General features: G+C 37.5%; 1 protein-coding gene across 2 annotated transcripts in view; it reads left to right on the forward strand.

The window, feature by feature from the left end:
• Frmd3 (FERM domain containing 3) overlaps window positions 1-23609 on the forward strand; it is a 185686-nt gene that overhangs the window by 45493 nt on the left and 116584 nt on the right. For both annotated transcript variants that reach the window (XM_005352660.2, XM_005352659.3), the window contains exon 2: window positions 14988-15092. In XM_005352660.2, the coding sequence (XP_005352717.1) occupies window positions 14988-15092 (105 nt within the window). The remainder of the gene's footprint in view (window positions 1-14987; window positions 15093-23609) is intronic.

Consider the following 23609-nt stretch of genomic DNA (forward strand, 5'->3'; position numbering starts at 1 on the left):
ACAAACAAACAATGTAGTGGTGGCATCAACTAAGGAAGCTGTTGTCAAAAAGGAAGTCTATTTTTTATTTGATTACTATGCTTCATAGTAGCCTCTTTTATATCCTGTCTATTTGGCATTTCCTATGCTTCTTGTACCTTGAAGGGCACCAGTTTTTTTAGATTTAGGAGTTTTTTTCTGTGATTTTTAAAGTAGGTTCTTTTCCTTTGTTTTGTGTTTCTTTTCCTTTCACTATGCCAATTATTTGTATGTTTGGTCTTTTCATAGTGTCTCACATCTCCTGGATGTTCTCTGCCTAGTATAGGTATCATATTTTTCTTTTCATTTTTTTCTGACTAGTTTTCAAAACCAGAAATTCTGTTTTTCATGTCTTTTAATTTGTTCTTGAGGCTTATCTCTGACCTTTTAGTTTGGTATTCTGAGTTGTTCATTTTGGGTTTATTTCCATTTAGGTTTTCTCTAGTGACTCTGTTTCTTTGTGAAATTCTACTTTAATGTCTTGAATATTTTTTCTTTATTTTATTCAACTGTATTTTCATTTTGTGCTGAGGCATTTATTAATATCTTCCTTGAGGTCCTTGGCTATATTCATAGTGGCTGTTTTGAATTTATTTGTCCTGTTCTGCACTCCCTGTTTGTATACTGCTTTGTAGTTTGTATCAAAGAGTGCATGTGCCACCTGCTTCACTTATCTCTGCTATTTAGCAGTGAGCCAAAAGAAGGAAGGAAGGAAGGAAGGAAGGAAGGAAGGAAGGAAGGAAGGAAGGAAGGAAGGAAGGAAAAATCTGAACTTTAAAAGGATAAGATGATGTTTTCATATAGGAAAAAATTAATTTAGAGTCTAATACAAACTTTTGTAACTAGGATTTGGTAACTAGGATTCTATGAAGTTCCCTAGACCTAAGCTGAAAGAGTCTGAAATTTAGTTTTCTAAAATTTGACATAATTTCATATCAAGACTTTCGTCATCTGTCTCTCCTGAACTTTCTTCCCTGGTAGGCATGTACTAACATGGTTTCCTTCATATACAAAAATACCCATATGCACACATCCTTACACACAGAGAGGAGTCCAGTTTGTGTGCCACGAGAATGCTTTGTTACAAGTATTTAAAGCCTAGAAGGCTGGGCTCCCCAATTATTCCTCCTCCTCATTTCAAGAGCTTAGTCATAGACAAGGAAAAACATCTTGATTATACTCGTATCTCTTCTGACAACACAGGATCCGAAGCCAGAGTTGTTTTGTTTGTAGGAAACTAAAAATATACAGAATGCCTGGTGGCAATTTAGTCACTGTTATCAGCTACTGCAAACCTTTTATGTTCATTAAGCCTCCTCTGCCTTTTTTACTCTGCGACAGATGGGAGGTTCCTGGAAAAAGGAAAATATCATATCCATTCTGCCAGCTTTTTTATTCTTGAAGATCATGCTGGTCTGTGCTTCAGCAAGGCTCCAGAGCAAATCCTGTCCAGACTGCATGATCACAGAAAGCATTTTGGGTTCTTTTGCATGATATTAACTGAGTTTGTGTCAATGAATCAAATGCAAGAAGGATTTAGTTCAGTGGTTGCTTTGTGCATCCCTTTTTTGAAACAGATGGTTTCAAAAAAGACATTCATCAAAAAATTAAATATGTGAAGCTTCTGTGTTAGAAATATAGCTGTCTCAGTTCAATGTTCATTATCAATGTTATCTTGAAATTCATGATGGCTAAGTGTTTGCTGTATGTGGCATATTTATGTGTTTCTTTCCTTTTTTAAGTTTCTCTGAGTCTGTGAAATTTCTGTGTTCTTATAGGTCTGAGCTAATAAATCTTCAGTTGGTATATGCCCCAGAGTATTTTGATTGTAAATTAAAAATTCTCTTTCATGAGGATGTTTGAAGGGGCCTCAAAGTTGGCACAGAAACACTAGGCATCAAATTCTCAACACAAAGCAGATTTGTTTACCCTAGAAGACATGGTGGTGGGGTCTCTGCAGGAGTGATTTATTGAAGAAGAAAAGAGGAAGCATGTGCTAGGATAAATTGATAAGTCCTGATTGAACATGTTAGCCAGGGTATCCAGATAATGAATCTGGAAAGCTAGACTTGGTGTTTTGGTAGCTAGACTTTGGGGTTAGCCAGGCATAAGAACATGACCAAATAAAGGAATAGACCTTGGTGGTAGCTTTAGGGATGGACAAAAGAAATTAGGGACATAAAAGACAAAAATATCTGTGTGAATGAAGCATATTATAATATTCAATCTGCAGGGAAGGAGCTGAGCTCCAGTCTTTCCAACAGTGTCCAGCAGCCAGGTTATAAGAGTGTTTCCAACTCCAAACTGTCAAGGTGCTTTGTTGACAAAATAGAACAGTAGAACAGTTGAAAAATTCAAATGGTCCAGTGGTCACCTTGACCTGTGTGCTATACCCATATTATTGGCTACTAATAATTTGTACTTGGCCTGAGTCATTGGGTCATTGTTTGCCCTAAGTGAAAAATTTGAGTACAGCAAACAGGAAAGCAAATTTGTGCATAAGTAGACATCATGGACATCTCTTTACATTCAATATATTAATTTAACAATTTGAAAACAAAGTCTTCATTTCTCTGATGTTAGGTTCTAGCCAACTTGATTTCAAACTGTCTTTACAGTTATTGGTTGCATGCCCTTGCTTATTACCTTGCTTATTTCTTGAAATTATTTCAGAAAAATAAACAGAAAATGTTCTAAAACCCCTAATAAATTGCTTCTTATGCTATGTTGTATGTAGAACCAGCCACACAGGATAAAATGGATTATCTTTAGATCAATCCAGTTTGGTCCCTGGAGATAGGGTTAGGTCCTAGTTCCTTTAAATTTTGATGTGGGTTTGTATATCTATATTCATGCACATAATTGCACAGTTTGGTGTGATATTAGGAAAGACATGGGAGTATTAGGCTACTGGACAGTCATCCAATGACTTCACTATACATAATGTACTTAGTATTTTCTGAAAACACAAGTCCAACCTTTGATAGATAGTATAATCTGTTTTGTAACCAAGTGTCCCTTCCTATAACTGTCCAAATTCTAATAACTACCATGGGAAGAATATTCACTAAATTAGTAGTTTGTTAGGAGGTTAAAGGCATAATCTGCAAAAGCAGTTCATAGTATACTCTAAGTATTTCATTAATAAGCAATATTTGCTATAATTATGTTTTTACCTTCATTCCAGAAGGTACTATTCCGAACTCAGCTTTGGTTTAGAATCATACTGTTTGAGTGATGTCCCTTTTTAGACTTAACCAATATTAAGAGTGGAAAATCTTCTGGATTAGAGCTTTAGGAAGTGAAGATTAAGGTTTTTATTATTTTTCATGGGAAAAAAATTACTGCTGATATAGGCCACTTATTTCTTTGCATTTTTAAACTCTCAACTATATTATTGTTTTGGTTTTACCACTGATCCAGGTAATTAAATATGTTATTGGCAACTGACTGTTGTGGAAAGAATTGAACTGTTTCTTTGTTACATCCCCTCCCTCATAAGGACCGATTCTAGGAAGCAACTACTACTCTAAGCAACATCTTTTAATCGAAAATGATCCATGACACTGGAAATAATAATTTATATTTAAGTTTATCCTTAATGTTAGTAATAATGACTTATCACTGTACTTTGCCATTTCTAAGATGGTTCACAATTTCAAATCCCTTTCAACTTCTTCACTTTTTCTCTAATTGCTAGCCAGTACATGACAGGTGTTTAACAAATATGTGAATGAGCCTTAAAATAACCTGCAAAGTGTAGACCTGGAAATTATTATAATTGCTACCCATTTACTGAGGTAAAACTCAGCCTTAAGATTTTATGACTTGCTGAAGGTCACTCGGCTGGGAAGTAGTAGAAATAGTTTGAATGCAGTGGTTTGTTCTGTTTTCTGATGCCTTCTTTGAAGTGGTAAGATGGTAAGAAAATTTTTTAAAGTAACCTAGTTGTGTTTACAAAAAATAGGTTCGTTGAGGCATAAATAAGTAAAACCCATCTCATGAGAGAATAACAAGTTCTATTTTCAATCTGCGTTTAATAGGAAAATCCTGCTTACTCTAGTCCATGTGACAGCCTTCAGACAAGGACCATGGCATCATAAGTAAAATGCCTTCCTATTATATTATAAAACAGTTATTTATTTCTTTTGTTTCAATACAGAATTTCATTGTGTAGCCCAGGCTGGCCTTGAATTTTTAACCTACATGATTCAGCCTCCTGAGTCCTAGGATTACAGGCATTTGCCACCACACTTGATTGTCGTTTTCATTTACTGAACATCTCCTTGTTGTCAATCTTTAAATTTGTTTGTTACTATTATCATTGTTATTATTCACTTTTTGAATCAGTCTTTGTATATAATGTTGTCTAGCCAGAAGCGATGCAGTTCTTATGTTTCACTATGTAGTTTAGGCTGGCATAGATTTTGGAGTTCTCCTGTCTAAGCCTCTGCCTCTCAACAACTGGAATTACAGGTGTGCCCACCATGCCTAACAATCATCTTTAAAACTCCTATGAAATAGAAAATTGCTTACCTATAAGACTAGGTAATAGAAATTCAGAGACACTAAAGGTATATCTCATATCAAAATGATTTCCAAAGGAATCCAGCTGGTGTATTGTTGTCATGTTAGAATCTGCTAGAAAAGAGAGCAAATTCACTGGCAGCAGTTCTAAGACAGGTAAGATGCCCCATTCCACATTGTAGGCCACAGAGCAGCTGTACCTACACGGATGTCCACTGACCTGCTGTTTCCCACCCTTGCACCACTAAAAGGAATCCAGTTAGGCAGTCTGATGCAAGAGCAACAGAATGAGGCTTTTCATTAACAAAAACTCCCTGCCTTCTCTGCTCAAACACATTGACATTTTGCACAAAGACAGCTGAAATGGTGGTTCACTTAAATTTGTCTTTTAAGATACACCAAATTATGCCAAGTATCCTGCCATACACAAAGGCAGGGTGCTTGGTTCCAATTCACAGGAGAAGACCCTCAGACAAGGTGTGGTCTGTGCAGAAGGTTAAGAATCTTTACACATAGACATATCTCACCAAAAAGGTAAAGAATGTAGATAAAGCACCTATCCACTCACATTTTGAGACCTCTAAATTAAAGAAGTCCCCACATGGAACCGTATATAGTGCCACTTTTGATCAGACTAAACACTCTCTGGAATGGGTTCTATGTTTGTTTTGCCCATCTGTTCTGAAGCAATCCCAATAGAAAACACATTGAAAATGAATTTCTGCACTAATCTAATTAAAGACTCTAACAAACAGTTCATATTACAACATAGTCTATGGAAAAACCTCCAGAAAAAAAATGCTTAAAGTATTTTAACAGTGAATACTTACTTATATTTATATTAGTTTAGTACAATATATACTAATGTCAAATCCTTTAGGGAACTCCATTCCAGTTTTCCTAATCTGCTTTTATAGAAATTCATTATCCCTACACTCTTCATATTTACAAATTCTAGTCATTGCAGTGTTTTCAGTACTTATTTTATCTCAAGGATCTTGAATAATTTTAAGGAAGTGTTGCTGCATGCTATACACTGGTAATCTGGTCATTCACTAAAAACAGTCTAAGAGGTTTTTTTTAAGTTGCTGAAAAATTCATAAAACACTTTAGGGATAGAACATGACCTATAAACAGAAATTTAGAAATTGGAGATATCAACAAACCAGACTCTTCCCTTAGGAGAAAAAAAGGCATCCAAGAACGTTATGCAAAAGCAGGACTTTTTGATTTCTTGTGAAGAATCCTTGACCCACATAGCTTTTTAAAATTCATCTCACATGTGATAAGATGGTGCTGCTTATTCTAGAGTCGCTTACAGAGAGCTTACCATCAATCTTGAATGATGAGCTTCTATTATGTTCAGTTAGTAGATCAAGTTCAACTTCTTTAAACTCAAAAAAAAATTTAGAATATTTTAGACATTGAATTCTGTTATCCTGAGGCACAAGTTGTCATTTCCATGAGCAAATTTAGAAAACAATTACCAAATTTTATGAAGAAATTTATATTGATAATTTATCTTCAACTTTGTAGGAAGAAATAAAGCCTCGCAGCTCATAGAAGTAACTGGAACTTAGTTTCAGGAAAACAATAAGAGGCTTCAGACCACAATACAATCTTACATACTGAATGATATTTTTAGTAAACTCAGGCCAAGGGTTGGCTTACTAATCACAACTTGCTCAGCAGCTAGTAATAGTGCTTTGTTAAATGCCATTATCCATTATGTAGAGCATAAAACAAAATAGTCTCCTTCTTTGAGACAATTTTTTAAGTTTTTGATTTTATAATACAATTGCATAATATTCCTTTTGCCCTTTCTCCCTCCAAGTCTTCCTGTACAGCCCTTTGAATTCATGGCCCCTTTTTCCTTAACTATTGTTATCTATCTATCTATCTATCTATCTATCTATCTATCTATCTATCTATCTATCTATTGTTCATCTATCATCTATCATTGATCTACCTATTATATATATATGATCTATCCATCTATCATCATCTTCCTTGTATCTATCTACATATTTATGTCTCTGTCTGTCTATCTGTATTCCTAAATACATAAATGCAACTATCACTCAATTTATAAAATTGCCTTTGTATGTATTTGTTTTTAGAACTGACCATTTGGTATTGAATAAAATTGATGTGCTTTTCTCTAGAGAAGACTACTTCTGTTTTCAGAATTCCTTAGTTGCCTGACGTTTTTCTGTAGACTTGAGGCCTCCTGGTCTTTAAGACATTCATGTTATTATCTATTGGTGATACCTTCATTCAGGACATATTTATGCTGTAATGTTGGTGAGACTTCATAGGTGTAGATCCTAAAACACAAACACTCTGTTCCTTTGGCTCTTACTGTATTTCTACCACATCTTTCACAGTGATCTCTGACACTTGTGTACAGGAGTTGTGTTATAGATGAGTCAGTTCAGAATGGGCTCTGTAACTCTGAATTTAGATTAGTTGTAGTTTTATGTAATAGTCTCTTTCTACAGCAAAAAAAAAGTTTCCATGATGAGGAGTGTACACTATATTTTTCTATGGGTATAAGGACAACTATTGAGAATGTAGTTATAAGCTTTGGCAGGTGGCAGTTTAGTATAGTGGCAATTGTATGGTCTTCAAAATCAATGGCTTCACTAGCCCTTGGTATTTGTGAGAATTCTAGTACCAGGCATAGTTCTTCTTGTTGAGGTAGTCCTGAGTCCAATCAGAGAGCTGTTGGTTATTGCCAATGTATGCATGCCACTACAGCTCTCTTAGGGTTATTGTGCCATACTGCTCTTTGCTATGAGGTAGGGTAGGTTATTAACTTCCCTTATTTGAAATCTTTGCACCTTTTGGTACCATGAAATGTAGTCCTCAGGGAAGAGGCATTCAGATCAGGTCCACTATCAGTGTCTTCAGAAGTATATGATGTCTTCAGCAGTAGGAACTTAACTTCCAATTCTGGTGACTATAGCAGTAGCCTATATTGATAAGGACTTCTGAAGCCTAGTGATAGGGTGTTTGTTAGATGGTCTATTGTTCTTGGGAGAGCATTAAAAGCTCAGATAGGAAAACTTTATTTAAACTATTTAAGTACATATAAAAACTAATTTATGTGTATTATATGTATTTTAGGTAGTACTTGATATTATAGCTTATTATGAATGTTTCAGAAATTCTTAGTGTTTTTGCAACCCTCCTCTCACCCTTTTCTGGATATATCTATCACCTTTTTCATAGTTAGAGCCCTTGCACCAAGTTTTCCCCCATTTCCCCATTAGGCCACTTTTAAGCTGCTACTCCCTTTTATTGCTCCTCTATCCTCTCTCCTAACAGTGGTCTATTTTTACTTTCCTGGTTACTGTAGTTACCCCAGCATATGTATTCCCATGTGAAGATTTGGAGATCAAAATCTCAGGTGAAAAGAACCTGTAATATTTATATTTCTGGATCAAGCTTATACCATTCAAAATATCATTAAATCACTTCCTGATTTCAGTGTGATTGTTTTGTTTCCCTCCATTTATGTTGATTTTGGCTATTGATTTTATATATATTGGATTTATTGCATTGAGGAATGTTAACTCTAGTCCTTTCTCAAGGATTTTTGCCATAAAAGCATATTGTATTCTCTCAAAGGGTTTCCCCTGCATTCTTTAGATCCGTTTATGTAGTTTATTGATATATTTATGACAACCCATTCCTGAATTTCAGGAATAAAGCCAACTGGTTACAGTAAATCATTTTTTATTCATGTCTTTTAGACATGAATAAAATATGGTTTGGAAACACTTATTGAATAATCTGTGTTCATCAGAGATATTGGTCTATAGTTTCATATGAGTTGTATCTTTATCTGATTTTTGTATTAAAGTGATACTGGCTTCAAAAATTTTGGGGAATGCCCCCTCCCCTTCTTTCTTTCTTTTCTTCCCCATAGGATTGGCTGTAGATCTTCTTTGAAAGTCAGGTAGGATTCTTCTGTGAAACTATGTGGCCCTAGCCTTGTCTTTTAACTGGAAGGATTTTGAATTGCTGTTTTACTATCCTCAGTAGTTATAATTATAAAGTTTTGGTTTAAGTATGGTGGTTTGACTGAATTAGGCAATTCATGCTTTTTATTATTTTATAGCTTAATAGAATACAGTGCTATAAAGTATTCCATTATAATATTCTGAACTTCTTTTTTGTCTGTTGTATGTTAGCCTCTTCGGTTCTGATCCTGTTAATTGTCTTTCTTTTAGCTAGTTCATCCAAGGATCTGTTCATCTCAGAGAAATAGCTCTTATATTTATTATTTCTTCCTTTTCTCTGTCCCTATTTCACTAATTTCTACTCAATTTTTATTATTTAAGTAGTTAATTTGATTCAAATTTTTTGCTTTTGCCTTTCCAAAATCTTGAAATACATAATTAAATTACTTATTTGTGCTCTTTCTGATTTGTCTTGTAATATAGACACTCAGGGATAAAAACATCCTTCTTAGGACTGTTTTTACTGTGTGCTGGGGGATTTTGTTGTGTTGGATCTTCATTTTCATTTAGTTCCAGGAAAAATTTTTATTTCATTCTTGATTTTGTCTTTGAAGCCTTCATCATTCAGCACTGAGGTATTTCCTCTCATGAAGCTGTGTGTTTACTAAATACTTGTTTGCTGTCAACTTTAAGCTGTATTAACTTATAATCAGTTAGTATGTGGAGTTATTTGGATCTTTTTTAATTTGTAAAGATCTTTTCATGACCTATTGTGTAGTCTATTTTAGAGTAGCTTCCATGTATTTGAATGGAAGGTCCAGAAGCTTTATTTTAAGTCCATTTGGTGTAAGGTATCATTTAATTCTAAGGTGTCTAAGTTTAACTTCGTCTAGATGACCTGTCTTTTGGAGAAAGTTGGGTAGTGAAATCACCTACTATTAATAGTTAATGTTAATCTGTGTCTTTAAATCCAGTAGTGCATGTTTTATAAAACTGGGTGCACTAGGGTTTGGGAAAGTAATGTCACCTTCATTAGGTGTTTTCTTTGCTAGAATAACATGGCTTTGTTTATATATTCTGATTAATTTTAGTTTTAAGTCTATTTTCTCAATTATTAGGACAGTGATTGCTTCTTAATTTCTGGTTCCTGTTGATTAGAACCAGATTCTTTTACCTATAAGAGAATACTTATTTTTAAAGCTAAGATGTTTTTCATAAAGGCAATACAGAGAAGAAATTTGTTGATCCATTTAGCCAGTTTATAACTTTTTATTGGAGAACTGAAACTGTTGATATTTAATGCTGTTAAAATATGTGTGTTAATTGTGGTTATTGTATTGTTGTTTATATTCTCCATGGTAATTTGTGTTTTGGTCATTATGGATTTATATTTCTTTACAGTTTCTTGGCAATACTCATTCCTCTCTTCAACCTAAATTATTTCTTTCTGCATTTTCTTAAGTTTTTTTTTGTTGGCTATAAATTCTTATAGAATATTTTTAAAATTTTTAATATACGTATTTCATTTAGTATTTTTAATTAAACAAGAAATTCACAGTAAATTTTCCTTATTGGTAAAAAGTATTATTTGCTTTGAATACAGCATCACTATTACTACGTCTTATATATTATTTTCTTTTATTGATTCTTTGTGGATCATCCATTCCTACCCCACCTTACTCCCTGTCCCTCGCACCCCCCCCAAAACAAAACCAAATTTAAAACAAAAGCAAAACCAAACCAAGAAAAAGAAGGAGAAGGAGAGGAAGAAGAAGAATCTTGTAGTGGCAGCTGTAGTATGGCCTGTTGAGACACACAGTTTACCCTTTAGTCTATTTAACTTAACTTGTGTTTATTGCGAAGGGTCATTGCTCTGGCTATGGATAATGGAAACTCACTGGGGCTCTTTTTGGATATCCTGTTGTTGCCGTTTGTCATGGAGATCCTGCTGTTTTAGATCTGTAGGTTCCTCCCCTTCACATGCTCACAGTTCATAGATTCGGTAGCTGTTGGGATGGACAAACTCATAGCCCTGGTTCTGGGCCTGGGTGGTATCTGCATTGGTCAGCTCCCTAGGTTTCCCTCATCATCACTACCTGAATGAGCTCTCCATCACTGCCTTAGCTAACTCACATAATGTAGCCTACAGCAAGAAGCAGATCCAGTTCTGCTCTGGGGCTTTCAGACCCAGGTCCCCCTTACTCAATCTCTAGGGCCAGTTCTACTGTTTTTCCCAGACAAGATGAAAGGTCCTCTTTCCCTATTGCTGTTGGGGGCAGACAGGGGGTGGGGGATGGGGGATTGAGGCAGGGTTAGCTTTCCTGCTCTTGCCCCTCAGGGCTGACTTACCTGTATCCCAGCTACAGGGTCAGCTCTAATGTGCTGTCAGGTATAGCATAGGACCCTTCTGTGTGCTCTATCTGTTTAGAAGCAGGACTAGTACTCTCACTCTCGTGGCCCTGAGGCCAGGTCTCTTGCATGCCACAGGTAGCCAGGGGTGGAGTAGGGAGGGCAAGGCAGCTTTCTCTCACCAATGCCAACAGAGAGCAGACGACGGGGAGGACTGGTCTGCTCTGTTGCTTTTATATCTTCATTGCTGGCTCACCTACATCCCTGATGACAAGGTTAGCTCTAGTGTGTTTGCCAGACCCAAAGCAGAGGCTACTTTCTCAAGTGCTGCAGCTAACTCTCCCACACTTGTGTCCCTAGGAGCCAGTTCTCTCTACTGAGGCAGGTGATAATAGAGGAGGGGAAGAGGACATTTTTCCCTCACCCACTGCCACCACAAGACAGACTGGGAGGATAGGGTCAGCTCTCCCATTCCCATGCCTGCAGAGTTTGGGCCAGCTCACCTACTCCAGTAACCACCAAGGAGCAGGATCAACCATCCCAGGGGCAGTGAAAGGTGGAGTCATTTGAGCACAGCATGATTCCAAAGACCTCCATGCTACCACAGGCTGTGGACATCCTCCACAGACCTCAGCTACAGCAGGAAGGTTAGAACCAGACGTGGTCCTCGGCAGCAGCTCAGGCAAGGACAACACCACGGTGGCCCAGTGGCAGCACAGGTCCATCAGACCAGCATGCCCTGACGGTAGCATGGCCCTGGGGCATCAACATGGTCCCAAGTAACTGGCTAGTTCCAGGCATCCACAGAGCCCTCACTGGCAACTGGAGTCATGAATACCACCCCAGACCGGACCTTTCATTTCCATCACCCTTATGTTTGCTTTCTCTTGTACATCATCCAGATACGGGTTCTCTTTATATTCTTTTTCCTTTATTTCAATGAGCTGGGGTTTTTTTTTTTTTTGTCTTCTTTAAACTCCAATAAATCTTTGTCGAAGTTTATGATTGTTCTTTTAAGTTATGTGTTTTGTGGCTCATGTAAATAATTCTTACTGGCAAAAATCCCTACCGAAAAGATGGGCAGTGATGGCACACACCTTTAATCCCAGCACTTGGGAGACAGAAGCAGACAGATCTCTGACTTCAAGGTCAGCCTTGCCTACAGAGCAAGTTATACGACAGCCAGAGCTATACAAGAAAGAAAGAAAGGAAGAAAGAAAGGAAGGAAGGAAGGAAGGAAGGAAGGAAGGAAGGAAGGAAGGAAGGAAGGAAGGAAGAGAAAGAAAGAAATTATGGAGGACTGGAGGCTTTTCGTTTGTTAGGTTGTTGGATTTTTGTGCATGGGGAGGGGGTAGTGTTATTTGTGTTTTTCCAATAGTATCTGTGCCTGTGGACTTCTTTATTAGGTCTATGTCTGACATGGAGAAAGCAGGTCGGAGCCTGAGGGAAGACGTGCACATTAGGTTGGGTTTAATTGCTTGGATGAAGTAAGAAGGACACAGATAATTGGGCTAGTATGTAGAATGGGTATTCCAGTTCAAACTTGGAGTGTAGGGATAGATGTGGGGTTTGGAGGAAACTGTGTGGTGGGAAGAAACACAATTACTCACCTGACTAGATCCTAGAGCAGCGTCTGGCTGTATGGCAAGGTGGTTGTGGTGGTAGAAGGGAGTTGACATTGGTGTTGCTCAGGAGCAGATGGGGTGGATCCTGGTAGAAGCCTAAAGTTTGCTTGCAGTCTAATCAAGGGTGGTCTTGCTTGTCTGGAGCACAGTATGTATGACATTAGCTATCTATGGGGAATTTAGGAGTGGGTTAGGAAGACAGAATCAGAAGGATTCACTGAGCTAAGTCCTGCAGAAGGATGTGCAGGATGAGGTTGAGTGGAGAGATTGGAAGTGGTGTGGAAGGAGCCTATGAATCAGGTTCAGAGGATAGCTCCTTGCCAAAGCCTCCCTCAAAGTTGGTTGTTTTACAGGCAGGGATTTTTTTTTTAAAAAAAAAGGGGGGGGGGATGGGGTGGATAGGGTGTTTGGACAAGAGAAACAGAAGGATTCACCCAGCTAGATCCTGGAGAGTGATGTGAAAACTCTGTACCATTCCCCCTTTGACATCTCAGTGTGTCAGCCTGGCTGACCTGGAACTCAATATGTAGGCCAGGATGGCCTTGAACTAACAAAGATCATCTTGCTTCAGACTACAGAGTGCTCTGACTAAAGACGTGTGGAGGCTTGAGTGAGAAGAAATTCACAGACTAATATATTTGAATGTTTGGTTCCTAGTTGGTAGAATTAGTTGGGGAAGGATTAGGAGGTGTGGCCTTTTTGAAGGAGGTTTGTCACTGGGGGTAGGTTTTGAGGTTTCAAAAATCCACCATGATGCCATGCCAAATCTCTCTCTCTCTCTCTCTCTCTCTCTCTCTCTCTCTCTCTCTCTCTCTCTCTCTCTCTCGGATTAGATGTAAACTCTTAGTTACTATTCCCATGCTTGCTTGCTGCCTTGCTCTTTCCCATGGTGGTCATGTACTCACTCACCCTCTGTAAACAAGCTGTCTCCTGTGAGTTGCCTTGGTCATCGTGTCCCTGCATAGCAATAGGACAGTAACTATGACAGGATGTGTCACTATATTCTGCCTAAAACTGTTTTTTTTTTTTAATCTGGGAACAATGACCCTTAATCTCTCAAATTTCAAAATTTCTATTTATAGGTCACAATGCACCCCTGAAGTAGTTCATATATCTATCAACAACTAAAGAAGATTTATTTATTGTATATGTATGATGATATGTTTTGTCTGTCTGCCAAAGGACACAAGAAGAGGGCAATGGATTGCCTGGAACTGGAGTTACAGATATTAGTGAGCTACTATGTAGGTGCTAGGAACCAATTCTAGGTTCTTTGCAAGAGTAACAATCTTTATCACTAAGCCATCTCTCCAATCCCTTGTCAGCAATGTTATTAAAGTATGCTCTTCTCTTTTGGTTTATCATGGTTCTCAAACTGAAGAAACTGAATTTCACAACATTGCTGGGGGAGTCAGGATATGCTACTACATTTCATAGCACTTCAAGTCTCTCAGTGTTCTCAGAATATTCCAGAATGACACTGCAGTTGTACAGAAATCCACATTCCACATCCACTTTCCTTGACTGAGATCCTACTTTGATTCATACAAGTTGTATAATATTAGACAAGTCATTGGATTACTTTGTGGCTCAGTTTTCTCAGAAAACTGAATGAGTGAATAACAAAAACCATTTAGAGCAAGGACTCAGGGGCACCATTAATTGTAAATTGTAGATTCCCACACGGTATTGATTGTGAAATGTTTTCTCAGTTATGAATATTGTAAATTAAATGACCTGTAATAGAATGGAACAGCAGAACACACAAGAGCTCTTTGTACCAGTGGTAGATATTGTTATGTGTCCCATTGATTCCACCTTTGAGTTTTCTTGTGATTTAAAGTGTGTGTGTGTGTGTGTGCGTGCGTGCGTGCGTGCGTGTGTGTGTGTGTGTGTGTGTGTGTTGGCTCATTTTTATGGTTCGAATGTCAAATGTTCCCTGCAGGATAATGTGGTTTAGCATTTTTTTTTCCCAGATGAAGGTGCTATTTGAAGAGTCTTTGAACCCTTTAGGATTTGGGTCTTCACTGGAGAAAGTGGTCTTCTGTGGTTGGAGTTTGAGATGGTTGTGTTTTTGTTGGTTTTGGTTTTTGGATTTTATTGGTTTCTGTTTTTCCTAGGTGTACTTTCTTTCACCCTTCTATTTCTCGATCTGCCTGGATATGCACAAGAGTCATACATTCATTGTGATGCCTTTCCTGCTCTAATGGACTTTATCCCATTCAACCATGAATAAAATTAAGGCTTTCCTGCTATCAACTGCTTCTTGTCACTCACTTGGTCACAACCAGAAAATTGCTGATCTGCCCACCTAGTGAAATCTGTTCTGTGCTGAGGTTGTAGTTAAAAAATATTGGAAACCCTTATGGCAGTGTCTAAAGTGACCAAATCCATTCATTGTTCTAAGCACAGAACTATTTGGGTAAGTGAGGGCTGCTGGGAATGGAATACGAATGTGTTTGTGGGCTCTGGCTGTAATTTAAATGCACTTCTTTTGCAGAGGGAGACCAAAGGGCAGTTTCTTATTGAGCACATCTGCAACTACTACAGCTTGCTGGAGAAGGACTACTTCGGAATTCGCTATGTGGACCCAGAGAAGCAGAGGGTAAGAGGCAATCTTGATCTTCAATCTGTGGGGTTAGGGAAAGGCCAAGTATGCCAGTCACTGTGGCATCCTTTCCAGAACCTTTACGGTACCTTTGTTCTCATGAATTATTGGCATGGGAAATAAAACGGCTGGTGTGACTGGAAGGCTACCTAACTGGAAGGACCAGGGAAAGGAAAGGCATTTCAGGAAGCTGGTCTCTCACGAAAGAACAGAAATGCTCCTCTCCTCTGCAAACCTCAGAGTAGTTGCATATAATCTAGTTATGGAGAGCTCCACCACTCCCCTCCCCCGCACACACACACAGAGACATAACAATTTACTGGCAGAGGGGAGGGATGGACTTAGTAGGGAAAGGGTTTCCTTATGGAGAGATGGAAACATTTCCCTGATAGCTAAAGAAGTGGAACATGTCCTTAAGTATCTTTTGGCCATTTGAGGGTGTTTTTATTTTCTTATCTCTCCAGTCAGCTATCCTCTCCCTACCAGTTGTTTCTTATTTTTTTAATAAAACAGATCAATGTAACAAGCTGACATTGTACCCTACCGTTCAGTTTTTTCTTTTTTTTTTCTTTTTTTTTTACAGTTTTGAGAGACAAACTTTATTTTTTCTTTTGCTCCTTATTCTCCTTATTTTATGCCTTTTCCAATTCTCCCAACTACCAACAAAATACTAATCATTAGTCTTATCGATATTGGTTACTTCTCCTTCTCTACAGTTTTCCACACATAAGTAATAACTAAAATATTAATGTATATATTATCATAGGTTTCCTTTACTTCTTACATAAATTAGTAGTTTATAAAAACCTGTTTATAGTAGTCACCTGCTGCTGTATTATATCAGTGAATTAACTGCTGGATAGGGAATACTGTAGAAACTACTTCTCAACACGTAGGAGACAGCCTGGAGATAGAAACTGCCTGGAAAAGAAGACTCACAGATGAAAATATCACTACAGCCATGCTACAACTGTCTTCGTTAGAATTTTTGGTTTTTTGGTTTTTGGTTTTGTTTGGTTTTTGATTTTTGTCTTTGCTATGAAGAGACACTATGACTATGGCCAGTTTTATAAAGGAAAACATTTAACTAGGACTGGCTTACAGTTCAGAGGTTTGCTCCATTACTGTCATGGCAGAAAGCATGGTGACATGCAGGCAGACATGGTGCTGGAGAAGTAACTGAAGTTCTACACCTTGATCCATAGCAAGCAGGAAGGGATTGTGACAAACTTCCTCGGGAAGGCCACAGCTACTCCAACAAGGCCACACACCCTAATAGTGCCGCTCTCTATAGACCTAAGTGAGCCATTTTTATTCAAGCCACCACAACAGCCATACCTGTTTTTCTCAATATTTATTAGCTGCTATGACCTTGTATGGATACATCAGTTGCAGTGTTATTGTTGTACAATACTGGAAAGATTCTTATTTTAATTTGAGCCAAGATCTCACATTTACTTTAGGCTGGCCTAAAACTCTTCTCCATCCTCTGGCTTCAACCTTGTAGCTTCTAAAATTATAGGCATGTGGTTTTGTGGCACCATGCTTGAATAATTTTTATTTGGTTTGGTGTTTCCATTGCTATGGATCAGACTCAGAGCCTTTTACATGGTAGGCAAGTATTCGACCACTGAATTACAGTCCAACCTCTTAAAACTTCATATCTCGTGGACTCAAAAAGATCTGCTTTAGAAACTTTACTTCCTTTCGTTAGTAAGCTGCTGGACACACCGGGTTATTTAACTTCTGTGTGCTTTCCCAATGGAACTAATAAATAAACTATTTGCTTCATCACTTTTAAGAGAATTAGAATAGGGTATGTCATGATTGGCATGTGGTATATGGCACACATTGACTATGTGTTACATGTTGTTCTCACTATGAATTGTTGCTATTGCTTTTGTAATTATTAGGCTTTGACTAGGTCCAGGTGAGTACTTAAGACATGTTTAGTGCCTGTAGAATAAATGTTTGTAATTTCTTTTAAGGAAGAGGGGACACTACTAAGAGTCCTTGATGATTTATTTATAAAAATCTAATTAATTAAGAAAACCAGGTGAACTAGAGAAGCCAAGTGTAATTACCCACACTGTGTAGTTAGTGGGTTACCTGTACCTCCTCTCAGCCTCATTGATGGTAAATTATTATGGAATATTATTATTTCAAATCTACCATATTTGTTCTACCATTTTTCTCAGTTAATGAGGGTAAGTTCCATTTGGAATAGATTTTTATACAAGTAGCTGAATTTTATAACACTAATTTCTATAATTATGAATTTAAATGTACATCGTGTTATCATTCATGATTCAGGTGACCTGAGGCCAGTCCCATAAGGGGCAGTGGAGGGTGACTCAAAACCACGCAGGTCCCTGGCAAGTGGAAGACAGACAGATACACCATGTGGAGAGAGCTTAGATTTAGAGTTTATTTAGTGAGTATGGAGTGGGAGGGGAGAGAAAGGGAGGGGAACAGAGAAAGAGAAAAGAGAGACTGGAAAGGAGGTGAGAGGTGAGAGATCCCCTTGCCTTAGCAGGGGAAGTGTCAGGGGAGGGGGGATAGATTGGGAGTGGTGGGGCTTGTCTATCAAAGGACTGAGTACCCAGGTGACAGGTCAGGCCATGGCCAGCAGATTACAACACTTTGTACTAGATTTACTGCCATATTTCTCTACCCTGTTGCAGGATATTTGTTGACACTGTGTAAAGATGTGTCACTGTGACTGGTTTAATAAAGAGCTGAATGACCAATAGCTGGGCAGGAAAGAATAGGCAGGACTTCTGGGGAAAGAGAGGAACTTGGGTTGAATCTAGACCCAAGAGAAACACTCCAGAGAAATACTGAAGCAATTAAACATACAGTACAGAGGAGAGGTAACTGAACCATGTGGCAGAGTATTAATTTAAGTTATAAGAATTAGTTGGGAAAAAGCCTAAGCTAAGGCTAAGTTTCATAATTTGTAATAGTCTCCGTGTTATTATTTGTGAGCTTGTGACCCAAGGAAAGTCTGACTACAGTAGCTCCTCATCATTTTCTCTAAATCTAAGCAAGGAAGTCAGACATTATGTATTAGGTCTAAGCATACTCTAGCCACTAACTCACCCAAAGAAGAATTATGCCACACTTAGGCTATAGATGATTGGTTTATATTCTGGGGTCCTAAGTATTAGTACCTCTTAATATAGGTAAATACAGTCCTGAGCTTTTCACATAGGAAGTCAGATGATGAGCCTATTGCTGCCTTATTAATGATGGAAAAAATCTTGTCTGTATCAGAACAGTTTACTTTTTCTACAAGTACCTTCAGGAGGACACAGAATGAAATAAACTACTGGGCTGGTGGCAGGAAGCCAGATGGTATTATGTCCCACCACCTGCTCCTGCTATTGAAAGGCTGCTTCCTGCTGGCCTCCTCAGGATAATTGCTTCTCATATGCTCATAACTGAGAACAGGAAAGGAACCAAAGATTCAGGACAGCCCTGAAAACAACAGGATTTACAGCAAGCAGAAGTCCCTACTTATGGATTGGCCTGCTTAATAAATTTTCTTTTGTTTTGAAAGATCAGCAAGGGTCAAATGTCACAATTTCAGAAGCTGGAGAAACCACTCTGTGGTTTGCAATGCTTGTTGCTCTTACAGAAGACCTGAGTTTGACTTTCCGAACCCACATTGGCCAGATCACATTTGCCCATTATCTCCAGTTTGAGGTTATCCTAATGCCCTCTTGTCTCTGCAGATACCGAACTCACATAAACTTTCACACAGAGACATACGCACATACACATAACTTAAAAATAAAAAGAAGTATTTTTAAAAATTACAACTTCCTGGGTACCTTGTGGGATATGTGCAGATGACTTGTTCTTCTAAGGAAAGGTCTTAGTCACTGGAGTCACACAGCAGCGAGCTCTGCCGTCACCTCTTTGAAACTGGATATTTGATTCAGAGGTCCAGGTGTGTTTCAGAGAGTTAAAATTGCCACAGTCGAGGATATCATAAGAATACTTCAGCAGACAGAAGAACTTGGATTTAACTATAGTTATTGCACACAGTAGTCAGTCTGTCTACATCTGAAGCCCTCCTGAGAGGGTATAGGAAGAACTGGAACTTACTCAGCATATACTGATGTTGTTGATTTAACAGGAAAAGGGGCAAATATACAAACTCGTTGTTCTGTTTGAAACAGAACACAATTATAGGAATAAGAGATTGGGTGAGAAATGTAATTTTATCCCAATTAAAAGTCAGGACAAAAAAGTATCCAGTGTAGGGAACTTTCTCTGACTTTGTTGAAGAAGAACTTGGAGAGGAATCAATTAGAGAAATAAAGTTTACACAATATATTGGATAAAGAAGAGGCAGTTGGAGGTTTACAGCAGCCATGACCATGAGATCACACTCTAAACCAAAGACTTCAAAGCTTTGAAATAGCTTTTGAGTCAGATTTGAAGTCAACCCTGGGACGAGGTTACCATTGCTATGACCTACAGCTTAAATACAAACAGTGTAGTCAGACAACAACGATTTGAAGAGGCCTTTTGAGCTTAAATCAGAAGTTCATTTTCAAAATTGAATTGTAATTGCTTTACATGAATGAAGCATGACATGGAGCTGATTACTGCGTGAGTTAACTTGCTGTGTAACAAGCTTCCCTATAGTTTATTGACTTAGAACATCCTGTATGAGTTTTATCTCTCATAGGATATATACAAGCTTGGTGTTTGAGCAGGACTAAGTTGAGCAGGTGTTCAGCAGATGACTGGTCAGAAATAATCTAAAAAACTTTCTTTCATCTTCATCTTCATGGGCTTTGGTACCTTGGTTGAAGGAAGGGGTAAAAGGTGTAGGGGGACCCTTTCTCTCTGAATTTAGTTTCAGAACATCTGCAACCATGACATGACTGACTGGAGTGTCATGTACATATAGATCTAATCACCAAATGAGAGGCAGAGAAACTGAGCAGTACCAGTGTGAATGTATTAAGTTTGTGAAAGTCTGTTAGCATAGTTAAAACAGTGAGACTGTAAATGTTGGTAAATTTGAGTCAGAAACTAAATAAAGAGCTTTTGGCCTCAGATATAATTGTTTGTAGCCAATAAAATTTTATTTCTTCAAACTCTGGGATTTGATTGTGGATCTATGGAGGAGAATCAGAAAGCTAAGGGACACTCATGTTTTACAGTATGTTCTAGAAAGAGAAATGAGGAAGACCAAATAGAGCAGACAGGAAACATGAGGCAAACACAGTTAGCTCTAGACTTAGCACAGAGAAGTTTTAAGGACCATGGCTAAAATTTTAATATAACAATAGAAAGACTCTCCATGTCATTTACCTCTTGAACAGCCTTGAACGGAGTCCTCATCTTTGTATCCCTCGGTTTCTTCATCTCAGGACAAATTGTACCTATGTTTTTTTTTAATGAATCATGCATATTATCTATCTTATTTCATTGATTTTATATGCCATATTTTAAAGAGTATAAATAGACCCATGGGGATATCTGACCTTAGAACAGTTCATTAACAATGTTATTGAATTAATAAGGTATGAGAACTAGTGATCTGCATTGACAAATCATAAGATTCGATGAATCCCACAAGTTCCCTTATTTATTTTATGTGTATGTATGTGGTCCTATATGTACATATATGTACCACTTACAAGCTGATGCCCCTTTAGTGCTAAAGAAGGCTTCAGATTCCCTAAAACTATAGTAATAAGCAGTTATGAACCATCATGCCATGTGGAAACTGGGAAATGAACCTGGGTCTAATGTGAGAGCAGCCAGTGCTCTTAATAACTAAATCGTCTCTTCACTCCCCATAATTTCTCTTTTGATAGCTTGTTATTATCCGTATATAGTTTGCAATAATCACAGATAATTATTTTTGTAAGGTATTATATCATATTCTGGCCATTTAATTTTTTTAGTGTATATAAGGAGTTATTAACTATAGAATAGGAGCTGGCATCAAAGTATGTTTTTATGAAGAATGGATAAGGAAAATGTGGTACATTTACACAATGGAGTACTACAAAGCAGAAAAAATAGCAACATCTTGAATTTTACAGGCAAATGGATAGAGCTAGAAAACATCATATCGAGTGAGGTAACCCAGATGCAGAAAGACAATTATTACATGTACTCACTCATAAGTGGTTTTAAAATATAAAGCAAAGAAAACCAGCCTACAAATCAAAATCTCAGAGAGCCTAGACCACAATGAGGACCCTAAGAGAGACATACATAGATAATCTACATGGGAAGTAGAAAAAGACAAGATCTCCTGAGTAAATTGGGAGTGTAGGGACCTTGGGAGAGGATTGAATGGGAGGGGAGAGGCAGGGAAAAGAGTAGAGAAAAATGTAGAGCTCAATAAAAATCAATAAAATTAAAAAAGAAATTATGTTTTCATAAGTTAAATTTTAATTCAATACAATTAAGACTACTTATTGGTGTATTATCTAAGGCTGGTTTTATAGTTGAAAAAGAGGTAGTAGTATGACAGAGGCCATATTGACCAGAAAGCCTAAATTAATTACCTACTCCATCTCACCTACTAGGGTGCATTGTAAGGACGCAGGGACGTATAGAGTCTTGAAAGCACTGTAGGAATCAGCATAAAGGTAGAATATGGAGCTGATGAATATTTGAATGGAAGTTTACGCCTTTTTAGCTTACCCACCATCTCTTTTATTTTGTACAACTGCTGCTTCTTTTTTAAGCTAGCCAAGATTCTAGAATACAAAATCAGTTGTGGCTACAGAAGTCAAAACCATTACATCAAAGCAGTTAAGTTTTTCTTCTGTGGAGGACTTCCAAACAAATGGACAGTAAATTGTCAGTATCTTTGCTATGTAATTTGTCCTTTGTTCTTGTGCCATATGTTTTCCTGAAATGACTGCAGTACCTTTTACTGGTAGGTAAATGACAGGAAGCTCTCTATTACTTTTCTATCCAGAACTCTGTCAAGATCATATTCACTCAGATATCATTTTTTCCTTTCAAGTAAAAACCAAAGAATCCATTAAGGGCATAATTTATCCCTATAGTACCAGAACTTGGTTACTTTGGGCTTTTCCCTGATGGATATGAGAACAAGCATTCTTCAGAGCCATGGTGGGAACTGTTTTGATATATGGATCTTGTTACTATTAAGTGGAAAGGTGTCTGCTTCAAAAGGTGAATTCATTGTTTTTTAAAGAATCATGTATTGTTGAATGTGTTTATCTAGGTTATGCATTTTTATAATTTAAGCCACTAAGATATGTGATAAAGACAATAGGAGTGTAACTTATTTTGTTATCATAATCTAAATCCATGTCAACAGAAACCAAACATTTGATGGTAAATAAGTATTACATTATTATTTTAGGGACATTTTAAAAATTTTTTGTCTTAGCAACTACAAAACTAAAAATCAGACTGCTAATAAATTAGTTGCTCCTTTCCATAATATCTTCCCAACCTATTAGTCTGCATTAGGATATGAAATAAGTAAAGAAATGGTTTTTTTAATTGTTTTTATTGAGCAATATATTTTCCTCCGCTCCCCCCTACCTCTCCCCTCCCCTTCTACCCTCTCCCATGATCCCCATGCTCCCAATTTACTCAGAAGATCTTGTCTTTTTTCTCCTTACCATGTAGATTAGATTGTCTTTTTCTGCTTACCATATAGATTAGACTCTCTTAGGGTCTCTTTATTGTGTAGGTTCTCTGGGATTATGAATTGTAGGCTGGTATTCTTTGCTTTATCTCTAAAAGCCGCTTATGAGTGAGTACATATTTTTTGTCTTCCTGTGTCTGGGTTACCTCATTCAGTATGATGTTTTCTAGGTCCATCCATTTGCCCAGAAATTTGAAGATGTCATTATTTTTTCCCACTGTATAATATTCCATTGAGTAAATGTACCCACATGTTCCTTATCCATTCTTAGGTCTAGAGGCATTTAGGTTGTTTCCAGGTTCTGACTATGACAACACTGCTATGAACATAACTGAGCACATGCCTTTGTGGTGTACAATAGGTACTAGAAAGTTATAGTGACAGAAATATAAGAAAGACTTGGTAATATGCTTATCCTACAGGTTCACAGAGTGTAGACTACAGGATCAAAAGGAATCTGTACCCATCTCCCATCCCCAACCATGAATCCTTTCCTACTGTCATTGCAGATGAGAAAAGTTGAAACTGTATTTCAGCTTCTTATTTAGCTTCTTTCTACATTTCCTCTTTCTTCTTTAAGCTTTCCTAAATCAAAATCAATATGTTCATTTTTTTTAAAAAAGGCTTATGATATTGTCATGCTAGATTTTGTTAATACTAAAAGCCCTTATATATTGGGAGTTTGTGTGTGGCCAGGGTTTCAACTGAAGGTAGAAGGAATGAGTCTCCAAATGGAGGATACTAGGCACATGAAAGGAGAGGTATTACATATGCTTCTCTAAATCAGGCCTTGAGTTAAAATTTTCCAGAAGTGCTTTTAGGCAGTGTTACATGAAAAGAGTTGT

The sequence above is a fragment of the Microtus ochrogaster genome, chromosome 10, assembly GCF_000317375.1.
Source record: "Microtus ochrogaster isolate Prairie Vole_2 chromosome 10, MicOch1.0, whole genome shotgun sequence".
NCBI lineage: Eukaryota > Metazoa > Chordata > Mammalia > Rodentia > Cricetidae > Microtus > Microtus ochrogaster.